This window comes from Neospora caninum, chromosome V (genome assembly GCF_000208865.1).
Source record: "Neospora caninum Liverpool complete genome, chromosome V".
Taxonomy (NCBI): domain Eukaryota; phylum Apicomplexa; class Conoidasida; order Eucoccidiorida; family Sarcocystidae; genus Neospora; species Neospora caninum.
Window position 1 is genome coordinate 2,442,271 of NC_018391.1, and position 13,864 is coordinate 2,456,134.

General features: G+C 56.9%; 1 protein-coding gene across 1 annotated transcript; it reads left to right on the top strand.

Moving 5' to 3' along the window:
• Nucleotides 1-725: 725 nt before the first annotated feature.
• On the top strand, nt 726-12,445 carry NCLIV_015100 (conserved hypothetical protein; the record flags this gene model as incomplete). Its single annotated transcript, XM_003881700.1, has 9 exons — nt 726-777; nt 1,195-1,260; nt 1,732-1,869; nt 2,343-2,466; nt 3,224-6,111; nt 6,908-7,260; nt 7,703-9,912; nt 10,689-11,454; nt 12,074-12,445. 9 exons carry the CDS (start codon nt 726-728, stop codon nt 12,443-12,445), a joined length of 6,969 nt encoding a protein of 2,322 aa, XP_003881749.1.
• Nucleotides 12,446-13,864: the final 1,419 nt, after the last annotated feature.

Below are 13,864 nucleotides of genomic sequence, written 5' to 3' on the forward strand. Positions count from 1 at the left end.
ACGCCGTCCTCACTTGTTTCTGTCGTACACATTTGCTGGGAATTTGCACAGGAAGAAGGTGCTATCAGCTCGTTCCCTTTTGAACATCCGCCGCGCTGTGTGTCGGAATTTCGTTCAAGGGAGAGCCTACAAGACTTCATGGTGTCTTGGTACCTTCCACCTGTCCGCTAGTGGTCGGCTTACCGGCCTGTTTCGTCCTCCCCGTATTCCTCTCCGTTTCTTCTTCTTTTAGTCCTTTGCATCCATAGTACACCAAAGTAGGGAATGCGAATAGTCCTCGGCAGCTTCCGCGGCTTGTTGGAGATTGGCAACGGCACCGCGGTATGTTGGACCAATCCAAACGCACACGCGTGACAAAAGAGCCTCTGCATCTATCTCCAGCCACTTTCGGATTAGCGTCCTCCCCTTGCAAATGCTTCCTGTCTTCGTCTTGACCTTTTGCCTTTCCCGCTGTGTGACAGAGAGCATCTTGTTGCATACAGCCCTGACTCGGCGGCGCCTTGTTTTCAGCCGCCTGTTGTTTTCCCTCTCCTTCTGGAGCTCGAATTGCCCTCCTCAACGCCTACGCATTGGACTCCGTTTCGACGTTGCTCCATAATCCCTTCCTGGTTCTATTTTGCCATCTTTGCTCCTCGTCTTCCCAAACCGTATTTGTCCGGGTTCCTCCCTCTTCCCGCGGCTTCTGCCTTGTTCGCTTCTCGCTCCTCCATGCCCAATCAAGAAAGATGAACCGGTTAGAGCAACTCAGGAGGGGTGAAGGCCTTCTTACATTTGGCGGTGAGTCGGCTAACTCAACCAGTCTTGTAGACACCCCGGAAGAATTTGTTCCGCCGGTGCAATCATCGCTCGATACCTGCGTCTACATCTCTCTATACGTGTAAATGTATTTGTGCGAACAACTTTCCAGGCATGTTCCTCTTCTCACGTGGAGATGCGAATGTGTGCGTCCACTTGCGCGTCTACGTCTATGTGCTTCTAAGAAAACGCGTGCGTTCCTTTCTGTCTGCATAGACTTTTCCCTTTTCCTCCGTACTCGGCACCTCCACTGCAACTTTCGCGAACCGCCCAAAATGCGGTCGTCCTTTTGTAGTGCTTTCTCTCTCGCCGTGTTCCGGCATCTGCCCCTTTCCACCACGCCTGAGGTCTCATGGCACGTGCGCGTCATTGCCTGTTTTTGGTATTGGCTTCTCGCAGTCGTCCAAGATTCACTCGCTGTCCCGGGGCCGACAGTCCCTGGAGTGGACGACCCCAAGAATGCAAGTAAGTCGTAGGCGATGCGTTCACGGAGATCGTCGCCTCCAGCCCCTTTCGTTTACCTTGGCTATTGTTTTGAGATGCTGCGTAGATAACGCCCAGATCGCGCTCACCCCGAGATACGTTGTTTAGGCGCAGGATCTCTGCGTTGAATGTCTACTCGTTTGTCTCGCGCGGGTGTCTTCGACTCTACCCGTGTGCAGCTGCCAGGGCGTGTGCGCCGCTCGACTTTACTGTCTGTGTCCCGCGACGTATTTCTTTGCATTTGCGTGGCTGAGTACTTCCGCATCTGCGCCTGAGCGATTCCACACGTGTCTGTGTAGATCTCTGCATTTATCTGCTTGTCGTTCTTCTCACGCATGTAGGGGCCTAGCGGCTGACCCTCTACATCGCGCTGTCGCCGCGCCCCACTTTCTGTACCTATATGCGTGCAAGTTGCTCCTCTATCCGCTTCTCGTGTGTTTGCGCGCGAAACAGCTCCAAGCAACTGTTCAGAATGGTTGACCCCGTCGGACCTGCAGAGACTGTCACTGCCCGGCGCCGCACGGTGGCTGCCTGTCGCGAGCCCGAGCGCTGGCCGATTTGATCGTCTCCGGGATCTTTCCCTCAAGGATGGTGAGGAGCGAGGGCGGAAAAAGCTGAAGAAAGACGTGGAAGCTGCGTGACCACATCTTCGTGCTCTTTTCTAACGAAGGCAGCGAGCCCCGAACCGAGGACGAGTGAGGCTGGTCGGCAACCTGATAGGTTCTGAAAAAGTTTAGAGAACGCTGCTCAGTTCCTCAAACGCCGACAGTCTCCTTTTGCTTGTAAAGAGGGTAGTGAAAAAGAGACTTGCTTTGGGACTGTGTTTCTTTCCCCTCGAGCAGCGCGAAACAAGGGCCGGACGCTACACACGGATCGCCTTTCTTCGCTCGTTTGCTAACGATTCCAGAAGCAGTGCGGAGTGTCGACGCCTCGTGAACCGTCTTTTCTCTCTTGACGACGGCGCGACACCCACGAAGACTGGACTTGAAAAGAATGGGCCGAAAAAGCCCAAGCCCGCTCATGCGGATGTGCTCGTCATCTGTCCGTCCTTTGTGCCCTCGTAGAAGAGGATGAAGAGCAACTCTTACCGGGACTAAAAGTCCGACTTCGGGAGCCCGTTAAACGCGAGAACACCTTCCAGGTCGCGGAGCCGGATGCCTGGCATCCCGCGTCTCCTTCGCTCATACGGTAAGGAAAGGAACGGCCGTGTACATAGGCGTTACAGGATATATATATATATATATATATATATATATATATATGAATAGTAATGAAACGTCATATGAAGTTCACTTTAGCAGAGTAGCTTGTCGCGTTTGCTGATTAGTATTACCCTCCCTAAGCACGTCGGATGACTGCATGGCTCGCCGGCGAACTGTGCGGCTAGAGTGCACATTCCGGTTGAAGGCTGTGTAACCGGTGCATGGGGAGAGGCTGCGATTCATCGCTAAACGTATCGAGGTATATATACACATATATACATATATATAGGTATAGAGCTAACCGATATATATGTTTTTGTATATGTCTATCCACATACAAGATCTGTATATATGTTTGGGGATTGCCGGAGCTTTTTTTAGGAGCGGGCGGACTCCCCACGCAAACGGAATTGAAATATCGGCGTACACATGCACGTGAACGTTGATATGTAGACCGCGTGCTGTCTGCGACAATTTCGTGTTGGAACGGAGCGTCTGGGCTTTCTTAGACCTTTTCCTGTCTCTGCTTTTTAGCGGGGGTCTATAGTGCGCCTCCAGAAAACGAGCACTTCATCGTCTTCTTATCGCCTGGCTTCTCGCTCTCCAACCACTCCGCAGGCGGGACAGCCTGTCTCTTCGCATTTTGGTTGCTGCCGTTCATCCACTCTGTGGTTGGCGGAAGACTGTCCCTGTCGATGTCAAGTATTGCATTGTTTCTCTGTTGTCCTTTTTCCTGTTCGCAGGGAACGCGACTCGACGAACGTGGGAACGCGATCCACAGCGAATGTCTTTCCCTTTGAGCGGATCCAGGCCACGCAACCCTCAGAGACGCGCATTCTGGGGGGTTACACAGAGCAGTTGACTGCCCCGTTTGAACGCGCAGGCGCAACGACCGAGAAATTCGCGTACAACCCGTGTGCTCCGAAGCTGCCGTACACAGGTCTGTGGCACGACGAAGCGCCAGGGATAAGCAACCAGGCGTCTGACGATCACCAGCTGGAATTGCTGCAGAAGCCTCCAGCGAACCGCTCAGACGAGGCAGCGCTGCTTCGCACACAGGCAGCGAAAGTATGTCCACGGGCTGCCAAAGTTTTGCTCGAGGATATGAGGCGCGACACTCAGGATGCACCGGATGCCAAAGGGCCGGCCGATCTACAGGAGAGGCTTTTCATGGCGAACAAACAGTTTCTCAGCGACGATGAGCGCGTCGAGAACCTGATGCTTGCTGCAGTCCAGCCCGGACTCGCACCGGGCGCTGCGCTGAGGGCTCAGGAGCAGGACCAGAGACACAGGCAGAGAGGGAAGGCGGCGGCTGAGGCGAAGGCGAGGGCCATAACTTCTTTTTGGGATTCCAGGAAGCCAGGCAGCGAAGCCAGACGACTGCCACTGGAGGCCGAGCCGTGGCAGCTCAAGGATGCTCGGATTCAAAAAGAAGTGGAAAAGAGTCGCGTTTCCTTGACGGGGCCCGAGCTTGCTGTTCATCGACGCCAATCCCACAAGCGCATGATCATTTACGCCGACAGGTTTTTTGGGGACCTCGGTGCCTCGCCTGAAGAAGCGCAGGCTGACTATCTAGGCTTCGTAGGTGGAGGTCCGACGACTGTCCCGCGCGAGATTTCCAGTGAAGGACGGCACCAAGCGAACGCCGAGAGCCTCATTGCGCGTCTCGAGATGCGACTGACTGGAGAAGCGCGGGGCCGAGAGCCCGAGGGCGGGGGCTCAGCGGCACACGGGCGGACTGTGAGAGACGACAGTGGCTTTCGCCGGTTGAAATCAGGACCGCAGCGGCGCGGAGCGCCGGACGGTGAGTGCGGCACGCGAGAAGAGTGGGGCGAGCAACGGATGTCAGAAGACGTTCTGGGCCTCCATCGAGCTATGCGCCTCGCTGCAAACTTAGAGAGAGACCAAGAGAAGGAGGCCGAAGCTCTAGGGATTCCCATCCAGAGGAGAGGCCGGACGAAGGACGGCTCGGGGGCAGCGACGGGAAAGGCAACAGAACCTCCGGTAGAAAAAGCCGCTGTGGCGCCGGCTGCGTCCGAGCCACTTGTTTCGGGACCCCAGGGAAAACCTCCGGCGACCTCGCCTTCGCCTGCTCCGCCTACCGAAGAGGCGAAGGCGCTTCCCGAGCCCCCGCCTGCGAAGAAGGTTGTGCCGGGGCCGCCGCCAAAAAAAACACCGCCGCCGCCTGGAGCGGGGAAGAAGGCTCTTTTTCCCCCGCCGAAGAAGGGGAAAGGCGGCGAGGCTCTCAAGGCTTTGGGACCCAAAATTAAGTTGGCGTTTCAAGAAGCCCCAACACATGCGGCCAGCAGCCCTGGAGGCGGGCAGGCTGACGGGCAGAGCCACGCGGTTTCGCCGAGCCCGGAAGCCTTTCCTAAGACAGTGGGAGGCCCTGGCAACGCGGCGACGCTCGGGGACATGCCGGAGCTCGCTACAAGACTGGACAGCGACAGCGACGAGGAGCCCAACTTGCCTCTGCCGCTTCTGCTCCCCCAGAGCGACGAACCGTCTGCTGCGCTTTCCTCTTGGAGTGCACTGGACGCCATCAGGCGAACGCGCTTCCCCGCGACCTTGCGCCCGAAGCCGGTCTTCGACAATGTCGGCCGGGTGATTCTGCCGCCTCGCCGCAACGCCGGCGCCCCAGTCGCCGGAGCCGAAGACGCCGTTTGGAGCGGAGACGCGTCGGGCATCGCCGACGCGTCTGGGCGGGTGTCTTACAAGCTCGTGTATGACGCGCCGGTGTACACAGGGCCTTCATACGAGGTCATGGCTGAGTATCAGCCGGAGCTCGAGGCTGGCGCGAAGCCTGTCGGTCCCGGAGCGGACACGCTGATCTTCGAGCCCGCTGCGTCGCGCGCAGCGTATGCTGGGAGCCGGGGGCGCCGCGCTGTCGTGGGCAAGGAGCGAGGACGGCAAGGGACGGAGCAAGGCGGGAGGCGGCGAGGAAGAGAAGAAAGAAGCTTGCTCCCTCGGGCCACGCAGCTCGACCTCGTCACCCGATACCCTCACGACGAGACTTCCCGAGCCTCGCTCTCGCTGCTCGGCGTCAACGACGACGGGTGGGTGTCCTCCGGCGTCTCGCGCCTAGCCAACTGCGTCGCCGACCTCACGACCGCGCCGTCCGCCTTGGGAGTGTTGGAGATGCTCGGGGAACAGGGGAAGAGTGGGAAGGCCGTTGCGGAGGCGGCAGTGTGGCCGGCCATGCTGAGCGAGGAGGGGGCTCTCGGTGAGAACGTGGAAACCTTGAAACAAGTGGAATGCGTGGTTGACGGCGGCTTTTCCTACTTGAAGCTCGAGGCGACGCCCCGATCTGACGCCAAGTCCGGGCGGCAGCACGCGGGCCTGAGTCTCTGGGAGCAGCACTCGTCTGCAAAGAAGACTAGGAGGCACGAGCTCGTCGACTCCTTCGGCCGTGTCTGGGTCGCTCCGTTCCCGTCGCGAGTATTCGCCCCTGTCCACTTGATGGGGAAAGACAGCAAATTCACGAAACGCGAAGAAGCCTTGCAGGCGCGCTACGCCTACCCCGAGGGCCAGTTCTCTCCCGGATACTACGTCAAAGAACCCGACGTCGAGGAGACACGTCAGGCCATGCTCCAAGCGCAACCGCCACGAATGTCGGTATTCGAGTTCCAAGGTACGTCTGACGACTCCTCAGCGCCGCGAATGGTCACAGGCAGGACAGTCAGGGAGACAGGCAACAAACGTCGAGCGCAACACCCAAGCCGGGGCCTGTTTCTTTGGTTTGAAGGGTAATGAACACAAGGCTACATACAGAAAGGGGGTGAACCGCACGCAGCGGCAACACGCGGATTTCTGCGGCTTTTGTACTGGAGCGTGACCCGCAAAGCTCCTTGTTCTACGGGTACCCAAAATCAAAAGCGATTTCTCACGATGTTTTCACGCTTCCGAAGCAACGATGTCCGCGTCGTCGGGGGGGGGGGGGAGGCTGGCTCAATGCCGTTCACAAACGCACAGACGAGCATGCCCACTTAGCTCTATATCTCTCTAGCTTTTCCTCCATTCCGACCTCTTTGAGCCTATACGTCTCCATACTACTTCTCACACCACATGCGAATAGAGGCAAACGCCGATAGATTTGGATGTGTGCACGGGGCTGTTTAGAACAGGTATGCATGCCTGTCGGGATGCATGTGAGAAAGTGGCGTGTACACACAGTGCGGAATCGCGAAAAACGCTCGTTCCTTTCTCTTGTAAAGGACCGGCCTTCGCTACCCCGTCTGTGTGCCCCCGCCGGCGCTTATGCCCACTTTGTCTACTCTTCTATAAACTTTGGTTTGCTCTTCTCTTTCTTCCCTGTTGTGTGCCTTTCTTTTTGTTCCTCGTCTTCTGCCTCGATCTGGAATCAATCTCGCTCGCTCCGCCGCGTCCGCTCCTCTCTTCTCACACCCTCCGCCCCATGTTGCCTCCAGCGAAAATGCATCAACTGAAGCTCGCCAAGACGCGGGAAGAGGCTACTAGAGCGGAGATCGAAGAGAAGGCGGTCGAGGCTCGTCTGAAGATTGAAGAGCAGAAAGCCGACATGCAGTTCAAGATGCTTAAATGTCGGGGCCGGGCTGAGGACCCCAAGAAACAGGTACCAGATAGCTCTTCGAAGGGCGAGGGCGCTACAGGGCTGCCCAGGTTTGTAGATCTTAATGCCGACCAGCTGAAAGAGAGGTACAGGGCAATTAAAAAGAAGAATGCGCAGGACAAGATCCTTCCACAGATTAAGTCACTCATCGCGGAGAGGACCGACCGACCTCGAACCAAAGTTAAGTTCATGGTAAGCCGGCAGAGAGCGATTACACAAATGTGAAGACGACCCGTCGACAAGGAGCTGTCGATCTTCTCGCATCTCTCCGTGTTATGTATGTATCTCTGGATCTCCAGCTCTGTATGCGTGCATGTGTATGTGAGATTCGGATTCATATGCACACATAAATACGTCTAAACTACGGTCCACGTCTGGAAGTGTCGATGTGCATCGATGCATGCAAACCTTTCCTCGTTCCGTTTCGTAAGCTCTCAGGTCCGAGCCAAAAGGCTGTCTTTGCCGACGAACGTGACTGAAGCGCTTTGCCACCGAGAAGACAGCGCAGCTTTCCGGACAGCCGATGGGGAGGGTATGTTGCGTGGCAGCGGCTCGTTCCCTCGCCAATATTCGCAGGTTTCGTTCTCTCTGTCTCCCTGCTTATTTCCGTCCTTTGTTTTCTTTCTGACAACAGGGCAGACACCGCCATCCGAAGGGTCGGGGAAAGGAGGTGGTGCTAGCCGAGCAGAAGAAGAAAGAGAGGATTTTGAGGATGTTGGCAGCTCCACAAAAGCACGTAAATACGGCGGCGCTTCTGGCGGAGATCAAGGCGCTCGAGAGAGAGCAGGGCGACGACAGCGACGAGTTCGAGTCGGTCTCGACTCAGTACACGTACGAGTCCTTCACCGTGTCGAGCTACGATACCGTGGACGACTCGTTCCCGCCTTACACATTCAATTACCCGCGGTACGAGCCATGTTCCGAGACGTTTTTCGCCATGAAGAACGACCGCTTGAACTACTCTGGCATTCTCCTCGTTTCCGAAGACTTCCGCTACGCCGATTCGAAGGGGCTCGGCCTACCGCTCATGAACATGCTTCCAACGGGCGGCTTCCTGCATCACCTCATGTACGTCGAAGCTCGCGGCACGGCGCTCTTTTTCTACACCGCCAGAAAGTTTTCCAAGACAGTCGGCGGCCGACTGGCCATGCGCCCCTTCGCGAAGAGCCTGGAGCCGTCGCACCTGCTCGTCGACGGCACAGAAGACTGGACTCCCCTTTTCGGCGTGTGCGTCGATGCCTCGACCGAAGTCGAGGTGTTAACTGTCGACCCGTTCTCGTCCCAGACCGAAGACCTGCACTACTTGGCGATCCGGATATCGGGGAGAAATGCGAATTGCCTACCGGGAGCTCCCCCACTTGAAGTCGCGCCGCCCTCGAAGGACATGTCCGCCAGTCGGCCGAAGAAGACCGCCGAAGAGCGCCTGGCCGAGGCAGAGACCGTCACTGTGTTGCTCAGTGCTGACACAGAGGCCGAAACGCTGCTGTGGCATCGACTCGTGAAGCGCCGCCTGGCGTTCGCCAAGTACGCGAAAGCGCTCGCGGAGACGACGCGAGACCGGCCTGCATTGTCGATTGCCGAGTTCTGCCTGTCGGGAGTCAACACAGCGGTGCTCAGCCTGAAGGGCGTCCCCTTCAACCCGGGACTGGATTCGGTGTTGCTTTCGAATTTGGACGAAGAGAAGAAGGTCAGTTTCCTCGACCTGTCGTATCGCAGCCTGAACGACGCCGATATTTCCGAACTCATGGACCTCTTCCCGTTCTTCGCTGAGTGCGTCGACCTAAGTTGCAACCAGATCGAGGCCAGAAACCCCGTCGAAGTCTGCAAGTTCATCAACACACTGCACGCGACAGGCGCCGACTTGAGCGACAACCCGCTCGGCGAGCGCGAGAGCGGCGGCTGCCTTCTCTGTACGCTCCTCACCCAGTCCCTGCTCTCGCGACTCGACCTGAACCGCTGCCGGTTCGGCGCAGAGGCGGCGAAGGCCTTCCGCGAGAATGCGGCGACGATTCGGCGACCCGTGGAGCGCCCCGTCACGCTTTCCCTCACAGGCAACGACCTTGCCGCCCCCGATTTGGTTGCCATCGTCACGAGTGTGAAGGCGAAGATTCCCGGCGTGAAGCGGATCTCATTCGCCAACAACTCGGCTCTGACGGCGGAGGAATTCCGCGCAGCAGTCGAAACTTCCTTACACAAAGTCGACTTGTCCATTATCAACTTTGACTCCGACCAGCGGTCGTCGCCTTCGCTCTCGACGCCGATATCGGGAGACATGAGCCTGCTGCGGAGCCTGCCGCTGACGCTCAGCGGGCGGCTCCTCGGAGCCGGCTGGAGGGTGAAAGGAGACCGGTACGTCTGGTCGCCTGCGGTAAAGCAGTTCCCGCCGCGTCGAGCCTTGTCGGCGGAGACGACGGTCGACTTTCGCCAAAAAGAGCCCGAACCGGGAGACGATCACGGGGTCCCTCTTGTCTACTTTGAGTTGCGCGGGCCTGCGCTCATCTGGTCCGACGTGCCGACACGCGAGGCGGCCTGGCTCTGCCCGGAAGGCCAGCAACTCACGGCGGGGAAGCCGCGCCCTACGGGGCCGCTAACCACCGATCCAACTGCGCCGTCCCAGACTGTCTCTGGGATGCTTCTTTATCGCGTTCGAGTTGACTTCGATGCCAAGCCGATGATCCTCACTGTGGAGGGATTCGATTTGTTCGTCTCGGAAGCCGGTGGGACGCCCGCACCCGTGACTCTGCCGCTGCTGGACGGGACGCCGGAGCAACCCACGATCTCCTACGTCCTTCGGGGACCCACAGACGCTGTCACTCTCGAGTGGGCCCGAGTCCTCCACGCCAGGTACGCCCACGCCTCGTCTGACGCGAAAACGATCTAGCCGGAGACAGAAACTGCGCACAGAGAAAAAAGGGCGAGGTTCGCGAAATCGACTCAAGAAGAAACCGATCCCTTCCACTGAACTTTAGGTTTGAGTCCGCGATGGGATGGGGCAAGGTGCAAAAGACCCGACACAGACTGGGGGCGCCGGCGAGAGGCGCAAACCTTCACTCCGAGAAGAAAGAAGAAAGCCAGAGAGAGGCGGGACGCGGGGCCGTTGGAAGGCGCCTAGAGATTGCAGAATTCAAACGCCTGACTGACGCTGCGCGCACAGTGGAGACGACAGCAGATTTAAAAAAAGACTTCCGGCATCTTCGCTGTTCAAACTGACGAATACATTTAGCACTATATATATATATATATATATTCATTTATGTATTTATATATCTGTAAGGATGCGCACAAGTCGATGCAGGGGAAATCAGTCTCAACACGCTATTTATCCGAAGAGAATGTTCTCATAACTCCGTCTGTGCGTGCGTCGGAGAGCGCGAGAGGCCCCAGTGGTGCATTGGATGAGTCAACAGCTTGTTTCTGCAAGGTGTGAATCCCAGACACACGACCACCGTTGAAATGGGTCAGGCGGAAAAGGCGGCTGCGGCATTTGCCTCCGGTGACGACTTGCAGCCTTCTGAATGCGCTCAAAGGCACAGAAACGCTACTCGGTTTCAGTCGTCCCGTTCACACGTTTTCTATGTTCTTCGTGTCCCGCCTTTTCGTTTCTCGCGCGCTGTCTTCAGACTTGCAGGCGCGTACTACGTACGCACAGAGGAAAGAAGCGCCTACCCGCTGAGTCAGAGTGCTCTCCGTTTCTTCGAATCCGCTGCGGGGACAATTTTGGACTTTGGGGGTTGCTCCGTCTCACCGATGGGTCTGAAGGCCATTTTCTTCTTCCTGTGTAAGTACACCTGGTTGAAGTCGATCATCATGTGCAACATGCAGCTGTCGGGCATCCATTTGAGGTTCCTGTCTTCGGAGGCCTGGCAGTTGTACGACCTGGATCTCTTGGACCTCTCTTTCAACGAGTTCACAAACTCTACGGTAGAGATGCTCACGAGTGTGCTCTCTTTCCGGTCCTGCGACCGGCTGCTCCTGGACCGGAACCCCTTCACAGACACCCCAGAAGTGGCGGATTTGTTCCTGAAGGTGGGTTGCGGCCGCGACGTCGGCTGCTTCTCTCTCAATGGGTGCTGCCTCGGAAACCGCTTCGCTGAAGCCCTCGCCAGCGGCATAAAAGAAAAGGCGCCTTTTGGGCCGCATTGCCAACTTAGCCTGGTCGAGCTGCAGAGCAACTTCATCGACGAGGCCCCACTCCGCAACCTGGTCCAGGCACTCGTCACAGCGATGCCGACGTTACAGAAGGTCAATGTCTTTGGAAATATCGACCGGGGAACCCATGCGTCTGTGCCGTTCGCCAACTTCACACAAACCTTCCTTGACATACCCGCTCGCGTGCAACACGTCGTGGGACCGCAAAAAAAACGGGCCAGAAGGCTCCGGATGCAGGTACGCAAAGAGCGAAGGCCGTCCGGCACCAACAATGCGATCTTCGTACAGACTGTATACCAAAAAAAGTGTTGGTTTTTCAGATATGCGTCGGACACCTCTGTACTGTATGCAGGTGTGTTGGTCGCGGCTCTCTGGCGCGCCCCGTGCCAGGAGTGCGCGTCTGTCGGTTGCGTTGGAGCTCGCGAGAGGATTCAGACGACCTCGTGAAACCTCCACCTCATCTCTCTCAAGCGCTTGCACGTTATGTGTCTCGGAGCGGGTCTGTGCTGCCGTGTATCTCGCCGTTTCTCAGTTTGCGCCGTCGAGCCTGAGCTACCTGTTCACCTGCTGGGTCCTCTCACGCCACTGAGTAGGATCGGCCCCGCGACCCCCTTTCGTTCTCTCGCGTGTCGCTCCACTGGGGATGCGCGATCTGCGCTTTTTGCCGGGCCGTGTGTGTATCTGCCAAGCGACACGTTCCGCCATGCTTCGCCGCTTGGTCATGTGTCAACAAGAACGCTTCGCACGTATCCACGCCCCTAGACACGCACACCTACTCCCCGCATATAAGCATATACTCGGAACTCCGCAGAGAAAGACCGAGTCAGGTGCTCTCTGGGTGCCTCGTTTGCTTCAGGTTGGCAGGGGAGCGCACGCCCCACCGGCCGCTACGGTGAATGCTGGCAATGTCTCTGCCGATTCCGAAGGCAGGCCAGAGCCCGAGCAGCCGGCCGCAGAGGCTGCCAAGACAGAAGGGGCCCAGGCACCTGAGACAGCCGAGCGGGCTGAAGGAGACGAAAAGGGTGAGGGGACTGAGGAAGCCAACTCCGAGGAAGGAGACGAAAAGGGTGAGGGGACTGAGGAAGCCAACTCCGAGGAAGGAGACGAAAAGAGCGAAGGAGCTGACACGTCGGATTCAGCGGAAGACACCGAAGAGGACGATGAGTCGGAGTCGGCAGAAGGGTCGGAAAAGGCCGTGGAGGCGACCGGAGACGCTTCCGACTGGTAAGGTCGACAGACGTGTGTCTGTGCATGCCGGTGGCGAGATGTGGAGGTACTCATGGGGTGCGTATAACCAGGACGTCCCCTCTCTGTCCAGACGTAGAGATATGCCTACTTGCGTAGGAATATACATTCGTATAGTAGATCAAAGTACAGCGATGACCATATTTCCGAAAGCACCCACCCCTATCTGTATTTGTACTGGATTCATTTAGATTGCATGTATATTTCTAGCTACACGTACGTGTTTTGCCTATTTTACGGTTGCGACGATTGGATGTAAGGACGGTGAGGGAGTGAATGAAACGGAATCGTGGTCATGAGGCAGTTGCTTTTCATGGATGGGATGTGACATCCCAGATCAAGTGTACGCTACTTGAGGGTTTGGCCTCTGCTACAGTTAAATCGCTCTCCATTGAACTTTGCGTTTTTTTGAGAACGGGTCAGTTGCATAAAAGATATGAATGTGCATCGCCTGGCGAGGCTCGGCGTCAAGTGCGTCAACGGCTGCTCCACAGTCGCGACCCGGAATTCCCCGTTTTCCCTTCCCGCGCGAGTCGCTTCCGGTTCCCGATCTCTTGATGTCCCTTTCTCCGCGCGCGCTTTGCTTCCCCTTGTTTTCTGTTTCAATGTCGTTCTCACCTTCGACTCCCGCGTCTTCTATTCGCGTGTCTGTCTCAGATTCTCCCCCCACGGTTTAGGCCCCGAGCGACCAGAACCGATGTCAGCGAGGACGCAAGCACCAAACACACGCAGGCGACGGCTGCCGGCCTTCGCACCGCAAGAGAAGGAGCCTAGAAGGGAGCCGAAGTGAAACAGGACCCGGGTCGGAACGCGAAGACAACACAGCGACGAAGACGAAGAGGCGGGAAAGCGACAGGAGGGATGCCAAACAGCGGGAGAGGGGAAGGAGACGAAACACACCCAGGAGAAGAATGAGACGAGGGTGACAGTTTCCCTCTGGAGCCGGCAGTGGATCTGTGCAGATATGTAGACTTTGGGACAGTATCTGCGCGTTCGCTGACGTCTACAAGCTCCACAAAAATTTGGGCTCTAATTCTACGTTTGTCCTCACTATTTACAAGGGGCTTTTTCAGAGCATGTGTGTCTGCGTGGACGTCTGAAGTCTTCCCTTCGATAAGTGAATTTCTGGCATTGAACGCGCCTTTCTCAGAGTCCTTTCGAATCGTTTGAAAAGACCTCTTTCTGACGTGATTTTTCTGTCCTTGGCATGCTCAGTCAACGAATGCGAATGCCTGATTGCCACCTAGTGATGTGGAAATAAATGAACAGATTTGCATATTTATATCCTGAGAGACGTCCCACGAATGGCCGACGTATATACATCTGTCTGTCTCTGTATAGAGGCCTGCGTGCACCTGTACGGCTCTTGCCTTCGCTCTGTCTCATGTTGACACGCACAGCC